General features: G+C 42.6%; 1 protein-coding gene across 2 annotated transcripts in view; it reads right to left on the bottom strand.

Moving 5' to 3' along the window:
• LOC139689912 (small G protein signaling modulator 2-like) overlaps positions 1 to 17,844 on the bottom strand; it is a 269,278-nt gene that overhangs the window by 48,640 nt on the left and 202,794 nt on the right. For both annotated transcript variants that reach the window (XM_071587030.1, XM_071587031.1), the window contains exon 4: positions 5,481 to 5,643. In XM_071587030.1, coding sequence (XP_071443131.1) covers positions 5,481 to 5,643 — 163 coding nt within the window. The remainder of the gene's footprint in view (positions 1 to 5,480; positions 5,644 to 17,844) is intronic.

Here is a 17,844-nt window from a genome sequence, read left to right as displayed (position 1 = left end):
GTTATCTTCACGCCCACCAGGTCCAACGTGTAAGTACCAATATATATATGTATGCATGTTTATATACACATATTTGCATATGTATGTTATATATATTATATATATATATATATTATATATATATATACTATATATACATATAGTGGGTCGCGGTAGTCCAGGGGGTAGAGCGTTGGACTACTGACCGGAGGGTCCCGGTAAGTGTTCGAGTCCCGATGAGGAAAGTGTTCGAGTCCCGGGCAAGGCACTGCAGCTACACCCAAGCTTTGTGATTTTTTGGGTACCAGATCTTCCTGGGAAACCATAACCGGCACAGGGAAAGGAACTGGCCCTCCTACCCTGATATGTGAATTTCACACGCCGTCGGGCTTAGTACTGGGTGAACTCTACAATCACCTACCAAACCGACCTTCGGGTTGATTACTGTGTTTATGGTTTATATATATAAATAATATATATGTTATATATATATATATATATATATATATATATATATCACACACACAATAAAGGAAATATTTAGATATTTCCTCTTCTTTTGCATAATATGTCCCTCGTGTAGGGATGAATCTGGAGGCTGATTCATGGTGGACAGAGAAATTAGCATGAGATGAAATTGCCTACTCGATGAACGCAGCGGACAACTCGCAAGGACTAACCCCAGGGTTCCGTGTTCGAATCCTGGATAGGATATGAACACTAAATTGCCATGCATTGGATTTTACATGATCGTGTGTATGATACGATACGAGATTAGCTTTAGGAGTACCGAAAACGACCGTTTAATTGGTGTAATTACTGCAAAAAATGGTATTTAAAATTGATCAAACAACTGTATTCTTAAATAGTAAACAATTTGCCAAATTTTGAATGCAAAAAAGAGAATTTGAAATTGATCAAAAACCGCTTTCTTAATTAATTAAACATTTCCAAAGTAAAACGTAATAAACCGAGCCAACAACAGACATACAGGGTCCATACAATATGTATCGTGACTGGTTCGCTGTAGCCTCGACGGAGCGGTGGATGGGGGTACGACCGGTCGGCTGGGTAAAGGGATCCCCCACCACTCAGGCGCACTTTAGTTCAGTCACCTCTGGGCATGTGTTGAGACAGGGGGTGGATTGTTTTGACGTGTGATTGTTTGTGGTGTCGCCGCGCCAGCATGGAGCGCAACGTCGAGCAACGCTATGCTGTGAAGTTTTGCGTTTAACTCGTAAATCCGCGTCGAAAACGCTTGAACTATTTAAACAGGCTTATGGGGATGATGCCTTACGCCGCACAAGAGTTTTGGAGTGACACAAAATGTTTAAGGCAGACCGGGAGTCTCAAGTGGCCAAAGTGAAAAAAGTTCTGTCCTCTGACAGGCCTTTAACCATCGCCCTTATCATTGAGGAGACCGGCCTTACAGTCGGAACCGTCCACACCATTGTAACAGAGGATCTTGCGATGAGGAAAGTGTGCGCGAAGCTGGTGCCGAAAGTCTTGAGCGAGGAACAAAAACTGTCGCCGGTGGAAATTTTGCAATAAATTTTGAACTCAGTCCAGGAAGATGAAGATTTTCTCGACAGCGTTATTACCTCAAAGGACAGCTCAAAAGGAGCTCAAAGGATATCGGTTCGACTCCATCGAGGCGCTTGAAGCGGCGACGACAAAGGCTCTCAACAGTATTCCGGAAACCGACTTCCAGCGGGCTTTTGACGAGTGGCCGACGCGCCGAACTAAGTGTATCGATGCAGAAGGAATGTATTTTGAAGATTATTAAGTAATTGTAATGATAACTGAATACATTTTGATTTTTAGAACCAGTCCCGATTCTTATTGTATTAACCCTGTAAAATCGTTCAAATTTCTCATCTTCCATTTAGTGCACATAACCATTTTTCGGGACATGAGTCGCAATTGAATTTTGAAAGAAAAGGAATATAAATTTATGTGGTGTGCTTTCCTTTGTAAATACCGCGGATATGACGTTAAAGAATGCTTTTACCTTCTTTTCCCTAAGTGCGGCAGCAAATGTAATTTTAAGTTCCGAAATGGTGGAATTTTGAAAAAGGTGATGTGAATATCTTTGAAAAAGAAACAGTGGACTCACTGCACCAAATATCCGCCAATGGTGAGTTATTTCGCATTTCAATGGCGCGCACAGTAATTTATAAAGCAGTCCCTCCGTCCCTGCCATAATCGATAATCTACTTTACCGGAATGCCATTCGTGGAAGAGAGACTGAATAAAGAGGAGTAATCAATGCAATCTGGAGAATAACGATGGATTCCCTTCGTTTCACTGCGAGTGATCGCATTACGGCTCGAAGACGGAAGGAATAACTCATGTCCCTTACACGAGCAAACAAATGAACATCGGGTGACCTCTCCAATGGCGGGCATGGCACTCAGACGGGAACTTGGGATCTCTTTTCGCCAGAGTGGGTCAACCCGACACCGGGTCAATTAAAGGGCAGGAAGGGCAAGGTTAAGGGTGACCAGCTTTTCCACGCGTCCGCAGTTAACCCAAAAGGGTGATTGCCCTGCGGTTGGAAACGGACGGTTTTGAATCCGCACCCACGGAGGAGGGATCCGGGGAATTCTCCATTGGCCGTTTTTCCCAAATGGAGAGATCACTTCAACCGCAGTTTACGCCACAGTGTGTGCATCGTCGGATTGGAAGTCAAACACTGTCGTGCATGCTGTCTTTCGTGCCAAACCAAGTGCTGCGGCATATTTTAATCCTCTCCGCTCCTCACATTGATCCTCCGCGTCGCGTGTGACGTAACGATACCACAGTACCGCTGTGCAGACTTAAAAATGGCGCGGAGAAATGTTACGCCCGGAAACCACGGTCTGTTGAGCAAGAGTGAATCGCCAAGGGAGTGCGAGTCTGACAGGAATGAATGACTACCTATTATTTTCCGCACATCCAGTGCGAGATTAAAGAATTAGAAAATATTACAAATGCAAGTATTTCATCACTGCAAGTACATGTCCAGCAAGCCACCGAACGGCATACGAGTCAATAGAAATGGATAAGGGCTAAAATGAAATTTAAAGGCATTGAATTAGGAATGGGAGATTTTACATTGTTGCCATTATTGATGCTAATACTGCGTTGATTAGTGCGCAACTAATTTTCCATTTACAAGCCCTAATAATGGGGCCCCGTGGCTCTATTATTAGGGCAATGGCCAGAATCGTTATTTATTCGTTCAACCGCGATGCGGATCTTGCATTGTATTTCCCAAGAAGTGGATCAGCTTGAAGAAGTGTGGGAAGACGAATGCGTTTGACGGGAAATGAGAAGTAGCGTGGGAGCACAAGAAACGCGCATGACAAACGCGATATTATTTCGGTGAATTGATCGATTTCCGTCTCCAGGGCAAGAAACGGCCGAATCGCAGCTTTAATTGGGGATTACGGTACACGTGTGATGAAATATCAATGGAATCGAGTACAGACCACATTTGCGGGTAATTAAACTGGGCTTTGTACTCATCGGCCATTCACCACATAAATAGTGAAGGGGCGGTTTAAAAATGTGTCACATTTGTTTGACAGGGTTACCATGGCCAATTAATTCCCCAGTTGAACGATAAAAGAACCACTCCAGTTCCGCCGCTGACCTCCCCTTACACTGAAATATAACCACTTCAAATCATCGTTTTGTTATTATCAAAATAATTGATTTTATATGCATACGTTGTACATATATGGATGGGCATATCGTCAGCTTTCGGGAATTTTGTGGACCACAACGTGAGAAGCTGAAAAGAGCTACGATCAGTTATTCAGTGAGAAGCTTTGTCTCGGATATGACCGACCGTTGGTGTCCATCAGTGGAAGGCGTTGACCGGCCGAATTGGGATACGGTGGCCGATTGACGGACACGCTGAATCTTTCGGCAGATCCTCCGATGGCGATGGGCGACGCAACCACACGCACCAGCATCACGCACGCGTTGCATAATCCTCAGGATCTCAGCCTGAATTTCCACGAATACTATCGATCCGAACCCCCTTTCAATCTTAAGATTCTCATTCATATCCCAGTTCAAATCCTTGTTGCAATTTATAATTTTGAATAGAGTATTTCCTCATATTCCTACCTTAAACGCATATAAATGAACATTTTGAACAAACTCAATGACGCCTCAAATATAAATGCGAAATAACTCGAGGCGTGAAGATTTGTGTGTTTCCAACTGGATTCTTCCACCGGGAACTCAAATCTTCGTTCCCTCTGGGCCAATTAAAAAAGATCACTGCTTTTTGTGATTGCGCCATTGAGCCATGCAATTTCATGTGCAGAGAAACCAACTTGGGATGATCTTCGGTGTTACTTATGCTGTAAACACTTAAAAACTTCATCGAACAGAAAAAAGCGAAAGGATCCCAGAGCAGCTGGTTATTTTCTATCTCCGTCGAGTTGTGGTCCAAACATAACATATATCATGACCAGTTTGGTCTTTTTGTTTTAGTTAATTGATCTGAAATCAGCAATTTCATGGTTAAATGGTATCCACGTCTGTCGATTAATTTGCAAAGTAATTAAATGCAGAAAGTGCGAATTGGACATCGAAACCATGCGAAAGTTCGAGCTTGTCCACGTGCTCGTCGGCGATTGAGCAGCAAGGAGTTGTGACGAGTCAGCTGCAGTGGTGTCAACTCATGAAAAGATTCAATTTGAATTTTCGATTCATCAATCAGCAGTCATATGCCATGAGAGACAAGCTGCATTGGGATAAAAGTAATTTACATGTCATGCTCAAAGGGTCAATATGCTCGGCTTTGAAAATGAATTATTTGGTGCTGATGAAGATTCGTTTCTATCCACCGGATAGCGCATGCATTTGGCACATTTAGTCTTTGAAGTGGGAGGGACATGTTTAAAAGGATATTCCATTTTTAAAAGGTTTTAATGAAATATTTTAGAGAGAACATTGATAAAAATGAGAAAATATTGAAAGATAAAATACCATTGGCAAAGGTAGTAACATTTAACAGTCCAATTTGTTTCAATCTTAAACATATATAGTAGATAGAAATCATTTTTTTCCATGAGCTACGAATTAAATGGTAACGGTCGATGATTTTTAATGTCAAATTTAAATCATGTATTTCATCAAAGATGGCACAAATCATGTAAAGTATTCTTTTAATTGACCATTTAATAAACTCTTATTAGCATCCGGCGAGATTCTTGGTTAGTTCTTGTAAAAAAGGCAAGCACAAGCACATAAAAAAATCAAGTGTTTTTGTAAATCGCCCGACTTGCTATAGGAGAAATAGTAATCAGACGAGGTAAGAAACTGCTGCGTTGTTCACGTTTTCCCCAGAACCCTTTTCAATTTTCCATTCAAATATCGCTCCAAGAAAACAATTTTCCTCCGCCTAACAAAGAAAATTATTTGACAGAATAAATATTAAATGGGAAGACACAATGCGCCGTCTAGGCTGAGCGGCGGAAGCTTCCGAAAGGATATCCCACCTGTTAGGATCGGCGTTCTCTATCTCGAGGACCCTCTGGGAGATGGCGGCGGCAGGCTCGAAGGTCTTCGCCACTTTGTGAAGCAGCGCGGTCGTTGAGCTGCTCTTGAAAAGGCCAAGGGCTCTTCGGCGAAGTCCTTGGGAGAGGCACGCCTCCACGGCGGCTGCGAACATATGAAAGGGCGGGTTACGCATCTCGAAAGGAAGAACGGGGAATTTCGCTATGATAACACACACACACACACACACACACAACTAAAAAGAGCCAGATGGAGATAAATCAGATGCCAAACAAGACAAAGGCCGCACGGGTTTTGCGACTCACTTTACCCTGCGAAATAGGGTGTTATGCTCAAACCATCATTTAGTAGTCGGAAAGAATAGTAAGATACAACATGTGTGGGAAAAGTCACGATGGCCGGTAGAAGGGAAGTATATTAAACAGTGAAAGCTTAGAGATCAGCTAAGAGACTCAAATAATACGTGCGTAGACGCTACGGATCGTTAAAAACAGACATACTAACGCTTCAGCTATTACGCGTAGAACAAATACATACGTGCCTTTGGCATTAATAAGTGGATTGCAAGAAAGGCTATCCAAAATTTGGTTAGGCAAAATATCTCCAAATATTTCAGGCAAATCTATCAAAAGATTCACTTTCGAACCGTTGAACTTTCAATAAGGTGGTCAGGGCATTTCAGGAAAAACTCACAAAAAATGTTTTGTCCCTCTTTAAAAGTGATCCTATTGGAAAGGATTTTTTCGAATAATGAGTCGATGAAACATTTCCCTCTTTATGCAGGATGATTGCGGGTGGACGGACTGAACAGGTCTGCCATTCCACACGCAACGACATCTAATTGTGTAACGTGGTAAATATTTTGTACGCTCCGAACAGAGAGTATAGATTGGCTTGTCCTCTCAAGAACGGATTATGTTAGTTAAAGAATGCAACTAGAGAAAAACGGTTGCATCGATGATCTAGAGTATATTCTATATTCTTTACGATGAGAGAGTTTGGCACGGCTCAATTCGAGTTCAGTCGGTATAACCATCATACTGACGTTGCAATACGTTTCCAGTGCATAAAACTAGGACCGGGATGACACAAAATACATTCTCTCCAGGAGTGCAGGCTCAAAATTACTGTCAGTCGTTGACCCCTGCACCTAACGAATGAAATTCATTAATTATGGAGCCAGTTAATGCATAAGTTAAATAAGTATAACGCTGATCGAGTAATATGTCGCTCAAATTCTTAGAAAAGAGGCATGTACAGATTGAGGCCACCATTTCAAGTTTCGACATTATTTCTCTTAATTACGATTGTACGCCACTGCATTATCCAATGTTTAGTTCACATCCCTGTAACTCATAATCTATGAATAAAAAGAGTACATCAAGAGGTTGCAGACAAGAGTGGTATTTATAATTAAACAATCGATAAATCCTATCGCTTTCAATTAGTTAAATAAATTAACACGAAATATTAGCTCAGCGTGGAAAAATTACGCAGATTCATTTTTAATGTGCGTTGTGCCGAATTCGACAGAAAAGAAAGCTTGATCTTGATTACGTACGAAAAAGAAATTGAAATAGAACAATTGTAAAGTTAAACCAAATATAACATTCACCCTGACTGGCGCCAAGATTATCTGATTTCGAGGTCATCGCACCAAAATGAACCAGAGCTCCATTGGAGAGGAATAACGAGTGGGAGAAGGGTTTAAAGGATCACATGTACATATATCCATCATTTAAAAGACTCGTAAAAACTCTGATACGGAGCGTGCGGCGCGATGGAGTTCACTCCACAAACAGAAAACAAGCATATTCCGCAGAGAAAAAGGTTCAAAGATAAAATTTGAAAAATCATTTGGAAAGGGACGTCAAATTAGAAGTCAAACGAAATATCCTGATCAACGAACGGAGACGGTGGATAATTAAAGGCGTGGCCTTTTAATGAGATTGCAACTAAAGTTTTAAATGCAAGTGCAGATGTTTTCAATGGAAGTGGGAGTTGTCGAAGAGATGGCTGGGAAAACGGCTCGGCCACATATATCTCTCGTGGACCCGCAAAATCCATTCTTCCGAAATTGGCATTAAACGACACCCCAGTGCTATCTCGCGGCCGAAAATGCCCTGCTGCGTAAACCCACGCCGTTTCGGACGTTTCCTGGTTAGCCTCGTGACCATCCCGTCAAACAGGTCCGTGGTTCAATTTCCGGCGGAGGAAACCTTTTTCTTCGATCCTTCCTCGCGAGAACTCGGGTCGCTCTTTGTGAGTCCTTTCCCGTTTTCTTCACTGCCATGAGTCCTCGCAATATTTTTAAATGAGTTATGACGGTAGGGGTACCGCTAAAACATAAATCAAAAGCCAAAACACTGATATATCATTTTTTTTAATTAGCCAAAAGTAAAATTTTCCTCTCAGCATCATTCAATTCTACTCAGGACTCAATGAGTAAGACGAACAGTTCTAAGACTGAGCGCTTCAATTTTCTCTTCTAACTTTGTACTCCTCACAAGATGAAACTCCTCGTCTCCCTATGAAGTATTACATTTTCGGATGCACTAGAGTATGAAATTACTGCGGTCAAATAATTTTCAAGAAAACTATGGGGCATTCCCAAAATGTGTGGTCATCTGACCTTTGGCCGGCAAAGTAAAGAAATACAGCTATATCAACAACATATCAGGTAAAAATATGAAGTTCAAACAAATACCGGGTAACTAATTAACATTGATGAGGCATTTAGAACTTTTGATGATAATGACAGGGTTTAACTACTACACAATATAGCCACTCAAAAGCATGATAAGGCAAGTAAAAACACATACGCAAGAGGGCGCTATCTGTGACTGTAATTTGTCCAACAGTTCAGGTGAGTTCAAAGTTTGAACCATTAAGGGTCACTAGTGCGATGAATACAATATATTTTCTAAATAGTACACGGTAGTAACTTTAGAAGCGATTTTGCAGCAGTAACCCCTTGCATGCTTCCTTAAAAGTTAATAAACAATTCAAGTCACCACATAGCGACGGAATTCTCTCCGAGGTCAGTTAGCCCTTTAAATGAAACTAACCCGGAAGCTTCCATCGAGCAGGGGCAATATTATGTTGCAGTTGTAGCCTTGCCCGTGGATGCGACCTATATTAGAGTTTTTGATTCGCCCGCGGCCCAGTAGGCACATCGAGGGGCGCAATTGCCACCGGAGCGAGGAAGCAAAAGGAGATGACTGCCATGCGCCGCGGCGGCGGGATTCACGACGAAACGTGAACTCCTTTGCCAAACCAAATAGATCGTCAATCGAGCCGGAGTTTGCAGCTCAGCCACTCACAATATTCCAAGAGGGAAAGTTTCAATTCGGCAAAGTCAGACAAAACGAGAGAGAGCCTCGGGCTAGGGCCTCATGTGAGCCAATAGCGGCGACCTTCTCACATTGAAAGTCCCGGCGAAGGTTTTCCGCTTCCTTTCCACGTGATAGATACAAAGTTTACCTTATGTACATCAGCTGATTGATAACATTCGATGAAAGAGATGGATCGCAAATAATAGGATGGCGCGATATGATATATATATATATATATATATATATATATATATATATATATATATATATATATATATAATTATCTAGCATGGAGACCAAGCTGTGCACCTGGGGAGAGAGCAGGGCATTCAAAAGAATGCCGCGAGATAAATGTCATTTTATGAATGGAATGTATCGCGTACATAAATCCCCTCCATCCCATACAATTACGAGTACTAATTACCATTCTCCTTCCCTCTCCTCCTGTCTTTCACCATAGGCACATGGGCGAAACTATGAGAACCCACCACATCCTCTTTGCCCACTTTCTTGGCCAAACATCGTTCTCGAGTGTCACCACCAATGGTGAAATAACACGATAGGTCTCACTTTAATTTTAGCGACTACTTTGGTATTAGCCACGGCTAAATAACCAAAATTTTAGCCAGAATGTTACGCTTTTTTATTAAGATTAATTGTTAAATCAATACCGAGGGCCAGCATCAATAAAGTCTTCTCTTTCAAACACAGGAAAATATTTACCATTTTAGTACTACAAAAACATCAATCTCACAGTTTAACAGTGCAGTATTCGTTCATGTGAGCATTTCACTACGTCAGTGGTTTAGTTCCGTAATAGGAACTAAAACTTATGTCACAAAGTCCTCCGGCCTAATTCCTTCCTCATAGATACTAAAAATCAGCCCATATAACCTCCTCCTCCCATATTTTGCTAAACATTTCAACAACTCCGCATGAATGTTAACAACCCCCACGGACTTATTTTGTTTCATTTCCCTTAATGAGCTTTCTATCTCATCTTCGAGTATGCCTGGACCTAAGCTCACAACAAACCCCTCTCTTCGCCCACCATACCAAGTACTTCCTCATTTGTTTTCTTCTCTGTCCATTTCACCTTCTCCATTCCTCTCCAGACCCACATTTCAAAAGCCTCCAGTCCACGTCTATCCTCCTGCTTCAATGACCACGTTTCCGCGCCGTACATAGCTACGCTCCATATCTAAGTTTTTACGAGTCTTTTCTTAACACCCTTACTCAACGTCCCCGTCATCAACTCCCTCCTCTTTGTGAAAGCCTCTTTGCCTAGCGCAATTCTTCTCCTTACGTCCCTACTACTTTCACCGTGTTGGTCCAAAACACTACCGAGATACGTAAACTGTTCTACCTGCACTAGTGTTTGCCTTCCTATTTTAATGTTAAGCTTAGCCTTTTTCTTTCTAGAAAATCGCATAACCTTTGTTTTATTAATATTGATTCTCATCCCATACCTGTCGCACTGAATTTACAATTCACGAAGCAATGCTTGCAGCCCCATGGCTGACTGACAAACTAAAGCTTGGTCTTCAGCAAACCTAACTGATTTTACGAATTCCCCGCCCACTTTCATTCCTACCTCCAGTTCTTCCCATGCTTCTTTAATCATTTCCTCTGCATACAGCTTGAACAGCAACGGTGATAATGGGCAACCCTGCCTTACACCTCTTCCTAACACTGCCCATCCGGACTCCCCGTTCCCCACTCGCACCTGAGCAGTCTGAGACATGTACAGGTTGCGGATTAGCCTCCTTTCCCTCCAATATATTCCCTTTTTCTGCAATATACTCATTAGTTTTTCCCAATTCACTCTATCAAACGCTTTCTCGAAATCTACGAAACAGGCAAATACCTTCCTGGTTGTGTTCTATACTCCTCTCGATTAATATTCTCATTACTGCAATGGCATCACGCGTACCTCTCCCCTTCCTAAACCCAAACTGATCATCCCCTAAGTAATCATTTGCCCTATGCTCTATCCTTTTGTTTATGATCCGGAGAACAACTTTAGCTGCGTGGGATATCAAACTTATTGTCCTTTAGTCCCCACATGATTTAGCCTTTACCTTTTTCGGAATAGGAACTAAAACTGATCTCACAAAGTCTTCTGGCCAGATTCCTTCCTAGTATATACTACGAATCAGCCCATGTAGCCTCTTCCTCCCACATTTTCCTAAACATTTCAATAGTTCCGCAGGAATGTTATCCACCCCTACGGCCTTATTTAGTTTCATCTCCCTTAATGCCCTTTCTATCTCATTGTCTAGTATACCTGGACCTAAGCTGTCTTCCTCTACGTCATTTTCTTTTTCAATGTCTAACTTTGTTGGTCTGAGTTCTTTAGTACACAGTTCTTCTATACTCCTTCCATCTCTCTTGGATCTTTCCTGTGTCAACTATTATCTTACTCGCCTTATCTCATCTCAACTGTTAGCATAGATCTCGCTTTCTTACTTCCCGATAAAGATATGTCTTCTGTACAGCGCACCAATTTCACCCTTCCTCTGCGAACTTTCCATATCCTCACACTGCGTCTTTCACCATACTTCTTTTGCTTTATTTGTTGCCCGCCTCAATTTATTGTTTAATTTTTTGTACTTCATTTTGCTAATTCTTTATTTACATTCTTCCATTTTCCCCGCTCATCCATCTTTGTAATCATCTCATCCGTGATCCATTATTTCCTAGTCCTTTTAGCGTTAACGTTTCCAGTCGTGTACTATATTTTGCGGCTTTAGACAACCCTTTCTTGATACATTCCCATTTTTCTTCGATGGTACTTAGCTCTTTACCATCCTCCATGATTTCCTCTACCGCCTGTTTGTATTCCTTCCTTTTCAAACCATTTAATGCTTCTACATTCCATTTTCTAACTCGCCGCCCCTGCCTTATCTTTTTGAAACGGACGCTACATTTCATAACAACTAAATTGTGGTCAGAGTCCGCATCCGCTCGCGGGAAGCTGTGCGAATTTATCACGCTGTTCCTAAACCTGAGTCTAACCAGGATATAATCTAGCTGATACCTTTCTGAGTCACCTGGCATTTTCCATGCATACCTGCATCTTTTGTGGTGTCTAAACCAAGTGTTGGTGATTACTAATCCCTGTCTCCTGCAGAACTCAACTGCTTTCTCCCCGCGCTCATTCCTTATGCCTAAACCGTAGTCCCCGACCTCGTCACCATCTTTTCCTTCGCCTACAGTCGCATTCCAATCCCCCATCACTATTAAATGTTTCCCTGCAGGAACACACGCGATTATGTCCTCTAACTGATCGTATATCCTATAGACCTCTTCTTCCTTTTGGTTTCGCGGTGGCATGCATACCTGAATAATAACCAAGTTCGTCGGTTCTGCTTTTATCTTTACTAGCAGTATTCTATCCGTTACCTACTCTATGTTGACTACGCTTCTTTCTACCTCTTCATTTAATACTATGGCAACCCCTCCTTGGCTCTCGTCCCCGCCGCTTTGTATTATTCTATACTTATCACTCCAGTTATCCCCGCTATCCCTCCATCTCACCTCGCATAGACCTAAAATATCTATTTTTCCCCTTTCCATCTCTCGCTTAATATTCTCCAATTTCCCTGTCCTCATCATTGTCCTAACATTCTAAGTTTGTATTCCAACTAATGTGGTCTTCTTCTCCTGCGTCTTCTGTCCTGCTGCTTCTGGTTTTCCCTTGGAAGGGTTTCGTGGGATGACGACCGCTGAAGCCTTGCCTTCCCCGCTGCCGGGCACGACACACGGCCGATTGGGACGAGCCCCGTATTTGCCAGGACTCAAAATCTCTGTATTTTTTATCATGTAAATCTTGGGAATGATAATTGATGTGGTTTCCCGTTGCCTTCCTCAATAGTGTTTTTAACCATCACTTATTGGCCGCCCCACTGGGGTCAGAGGCCATTGTAGCCGCCTCACTGAGGAACAGGCGGTGCGTGGACTACCTTTCGTCTGGCTCCTAACCTTCGACCTAACTGGCATGGGTGACCCTACCAGGAGTAATAATTATTACTCCCGCCAGCACAGCTCTAGGGGTCATCGGAACGCACAAGCCCTTCCACCAAGTCAAGGTTGTAGTTCGAGGAGGGGCTCGGTGGCATATATACCTGAATAATAACCGAGTTAGTTCAATAGTTTCAGCCTCAACTTTGTGGAAGTTCATTTTAATAAATGAAAAAGAAACACTTTGTTCCAATCCACCAATTTATAATAAATGAAAAAGAAACACTTTGTTCCAATCCACCAATTTATTACAGGTACGACTAGTTTCGACGCTACGGCGTCATCCTCAGGTACCTGAGGATGACGCCGTAGCGTCGAAACTAGTCGTACCTGTAATAAATTGGTGGATTGGAACAAAGTGTTTCTTTTTCATTTATTATAAATTGGTGGATTGGAACAAAGTGTTTCTTTTTCATTTATTAATAACCGAGTTCGTCGGTTCTGCTTTTATCTCTACTAGTAGTATTCTATCCGTTGCCTGTTCTATGTTGACTACGCTTCTTCCTACCTCTTCATTGAATACCATGGCAACCATTCGTTGGCTCTCGTCCCCAATGCACTCGTTAGAGAATATCATAGGGGGAGCCACCTCTTTTGCCTGAGGGTCCCCAGGAAGCATTTGTCCCATTTATTATTGCCAATTTTTGCATCGTAGTGTTAGCAACAGCGTCGGATCTAATTTTTCTCACAACAAAGACTAATACAGCAATATTATTTGCATTGATGTGGTTGAGTTGAAAGTGGCGAAGGCGTGAGCACTACAGCACGAGGGCGAGTTCTCTCTCTCTCAAGGGCGAATGGCGCGGATGGCCCTAGCAGCAACATCTGTTGCGAAACGACGAGTTTTTGCAATAGGATCTCCTCTTCCCTAGACATAATATGTACTCCCATGGTTAATGGAAGCCTATTCTGCCATAATTAGCATCAGTGTCCACACGGGAGCACTGCATCATTGAAATAAAATTCTTTTCAACCGCTAAAGTACACTTTTTGCTTTTCTGCATTCATTTTATTTCAAGGTTGAGTGATTGCTTCTCCCCATTGGGGCACAACGGTTTCGCCTTTCTCTCTTCGCTGCCCAGAGCTACATTCATTCCCACGGGAGACATTACAGAGTATTAAGCAAGTCATCCGTTTCTTTTGTTACAAATTACTCCACGCCTTATTAAAGATTTCAAAAGGAGCATAATTGTGGTAATATATATGGATATTTTTCCGATTTCCGAGTTTGTAAATGAGGACACTCAGTTACTGTGCACAGAATTATTGGAATAAGGAGCCAGTGCGTTTCAATCACTTCATGTGGACCTTTGACCACCTCTCTCAATTGAGAAAACCGATTTGCATCAACTAAATAAAACATTACAGAGCCGTGGATCATATATTCTTTACGGGAAAGAGTAACGACATCTTTCACAGTTTTCACACGAAGGACAAAATGGCTGAAGTAAATTCACACACGTGAGGAATTTCTAATAATGGTTGAGTTCAGATAACCTGAAAGTCTGAATCTTCCAGAGTTTGGAGATAAGTAGCCTCTTCACCTTTTTAAGCATTCATTACTCCTTTTTTGAAGCGAAATATTTTATATCATATAGCAAAAGCGTCGGTTAACATTTATTCCTCTTTTTAAAACAAATACAACGGAAATTGAACGGAAAAAGCGCTGTGGCAAGTGAAAATTCATCATGAATGCTGAACGCGAACAAATAACTAAAACTTTCTCAATTTCTCACTTTTTCTTTGGTTGACTGTCGCCACAGGACACAGGTGACGTCATACACGCACAATGCCTAATCATCAACGCATTAGTGGACGTGTCAGGCGATCACCGGATAGGTCGCGGGTTCGAATCCCGTGAGATATGGCCTTCACAGCTGAGGTCACTCCGACAAAACAAACCAACCTATAACGACATGCGTATTAGATCACTTCCGGAAGTAGGTTCAAAGTAGGCGAAAACTATATTTAGAAATTAAACTATCCCAAACCATGGAGTGGATTTAAACACGCTTAAATGCCTCGTTTTTCCCGGTAGTGTCACCGCAATGATATATTCTCCCCCCCCCCCCCCAACGGCTCACATCTCCAGCCCAGGGTTCCACCGCGGACGATTTTGATGGCAAAGCCGCCATCGCTGACCTCCGTCTGACGGAGGCCTCTGAGATTCACCGCCACCCCGAAGACCAGTCGTGAGGGTGAGCTGAGGAGGAGATGACCCGCGGAGCAACGTTGCTTGGCCGCCGACGTCCCAAGGGGGAGTCGCGGCGAGAGAGGAGGGGGGAGGGGGAGAAAGACGTCAGCAGGGAAGAGTGGATGATGCCCCGGAAGAGATTCGGGCGGCGAAGAGAGAAGGGGCGAAGGGCACCCCACTTTGCGGCGGTGAGAGCCCCTGGCGCGGGCGGCCCCGGGCGACATCGAGGAAGGGTGTCGTAGCGGGGGAATGGACGAAACCGAATGATGGGAGTCGAAGACGCGCGCGAGCCCAAGTCATACGGCCCTAGAATCAGAAGGAAGCGAGGGAGGCGGAAGAAGGTCAGTCACTGAAATTAAAAATTTTGCCGACGTGAATTAAATTGCAGAGGCGTGGCGGCTGAGGGTGCGGAGCAAGGCACTGTCGGATTTAAGGAGATAACTGTAAATTCTAGATCAATATCAAAGTTGAGGCGTGCTACTCATGTTAAATATAAAACCTCTCCTGAAAAACAACAGACTGCTAGGAAAAAAGGCTACCATTCACACTAAAAAATGAAAATATCTATGAATTCTCCCATCATAAAATATTGTATCGTTGCCGATTGAATAGGTTTCATAGCAAAAATGTTAAAAGTTTTATTAATTTAAGAATTGTGATAACATTTAAAAGCATTTGAACCTGGGGTATCATAGGATCCTAGCAGGTAGAAGATTTTAAGAGGTACTGATCGAAGGCAGCGATAAAATGGTGTGAGAAAAAATCATTCTGATGGCATGGGGGTCATGAGAAAACCGCAACGTTCAGGGCTTCATGTAAGGTGCCAAAACAGTATGTCAGAGAAACTAAATGGAACTAAAAATTACGTTTACTATTTGTAAAACATTTTGTGCTTTTTATTTAGGTTTAATAAATAATAAAGGAAAAGTATAGAAACAAGAACTTTTCAAATATATCTTCCTTAAAAGCATTTTTCATAAACTCCTTCAGAAATGAAGTCCTCATTGCGTCAATGACAAATCAGTTTTAGGTCTACGGAGAAATTTGATAGACGTATAGAAGAATACACGACTAAGTATTCGAGGCGTATGTTCGACGCGACTTCAATCACGGGATACGGCATCTACAGACTTATTTACGGCGACTTCGACTGGTCTTTTTCAATGTTAGCATTTCGACACGGCTGGAAGGTTTTCCATCAAGTAGGTCCATCATCCTTAATAGCGGCAATGTACGAAATGCGATCCGTGTCGGAATTCCAGAGAAAGGGAGAGGGATGGAGAGACATTTGTTCGTGGTGTGGGGGCCTTTGAAAACAGAGAGGTTGAGTCGAATTCTTGACTGAGGAAACCAGGGAGGAACCGAACCTCCCTTGAAGTTGTCGTGTTGGAATTGGAATGGCTCCAAAATCAAACTCTACGTCGTGTAGCATACGACGAACAACTATTTGAAAGTTTAAACCTTCCCTAATTTACACCAAAAAGGTGTTTCACGGCAAAGGGAATAAAAATGCCTGACAAAAGGGGGGAACAGCTTCATCTTAAAAACTGGAGGACTTCTATTCCGAAATGTTATGTTCTCTGACTATTCCTCGATAATGTAACTCTAAATGCATCTGAATATGGCAAGGGAATGGAGGAAGTATTGGGTACCACTGCCGTTTGATTCGATCCGTAAGTATCAGAATGCTGGCTTTTCGCCAACTTTTAAGCTAAGATTCGAGGAAAAATGCGTTGGGAATCTGAATCCGTGGAATGCGTTAGATTCTTATATTTTGATAGACATAAATGTGATCGTGGGATGAATTATGCCACGTTAAAAGTGACGTGCAAGCAATCAATTGGCATAGTTAGCATTGGATCCATTCATAGCCAATTAGCAATTTCAACTTTGCGCGTGTGAATGAGCAGTCGAACGCAACTGAGATTTTTCCCAAACGATAGCCATATCGGTATCGTTTTCCTCCAAGAGGTTGTTGCGCCAATAATAGATAGAGGAAACGATAAGATAAGGACGTCTTATTCATCCAAAGGACTAAGTACGTCAAAGTATTAGGCGCAGGCGTGCTGATAATGACATCCACCGTCGAAATCTAGGTCGGGTTCTAAATAAAGTGTCTGTGGAATGACAAAGTTACTTGTTTAATTTCAATAGAAGGGCATATGCTGGAGTTGATTCCCAAAGAACAGTGGTCGCTGGTGAATATTAAAATGTGCCCTTTCCTTATATTTTCAGTCGATCAGTGCAGCCACTACTTATTTATGTTCATCGCTCGCAGGAAAAGTGCCAATTTTCGCCCACGTATTCCTCTCCGTAGTTCCCGCTCAACATTTAAGAACATTCAGGTCGTTGGAGTTGGTTGGCGGGAAGGCTGGTAGGCGGCGCAGTCAGCATAAACACCTCATAGGGTCTAGATAACATCGCAATGGAGGTCCGTTCGTCCTGCCGTCGGCATTTCAGCGCTTCCGCCGGCGCCTCGGAGCATTCGAGTGCGCTCAAGAGAGAAAACTGGGAAATTGCCCGCGGAGATTTCCCCCAAGGGACAGGATAAGGCAGGAGGCTAACATTTGCAGGAGTATACCCGGCAATTCCTTCGTTTCAATGCACCATAACCCATATGTTAGTGCTACGCGAATGATTCGAAACACGAGGAAAATCGCGATATCTTAAAGAACTCGCCCTATGGTTTCATTCCTGAGGGCCCAAGACGTTCTACCGCTGATGAGGAAAAATTGAAGACACCCAAATTATGAGCGTATCATCTTTCTCTCTGCAATCCGAGGTTAAATATAA

This window comes from Hetaerina americana, unplaced genomic scaffold (genome assembly GCF_022747635.1).
Source record: "Hetaerina americana unplaced genomic scaffold, ioHetAmer1.1.p SCAF_29, whole genome shotgun sequence".
Classification (NCBI taxonomy): Eukaryota; Metazoa; Arthropoda; class Insecta; order Odonata; family Calopterygidae; genus Hetaerina; species Hetaerina americana.
This window is presented reverse-complemented; position numbering and strand designations above follow the sequence as displayed.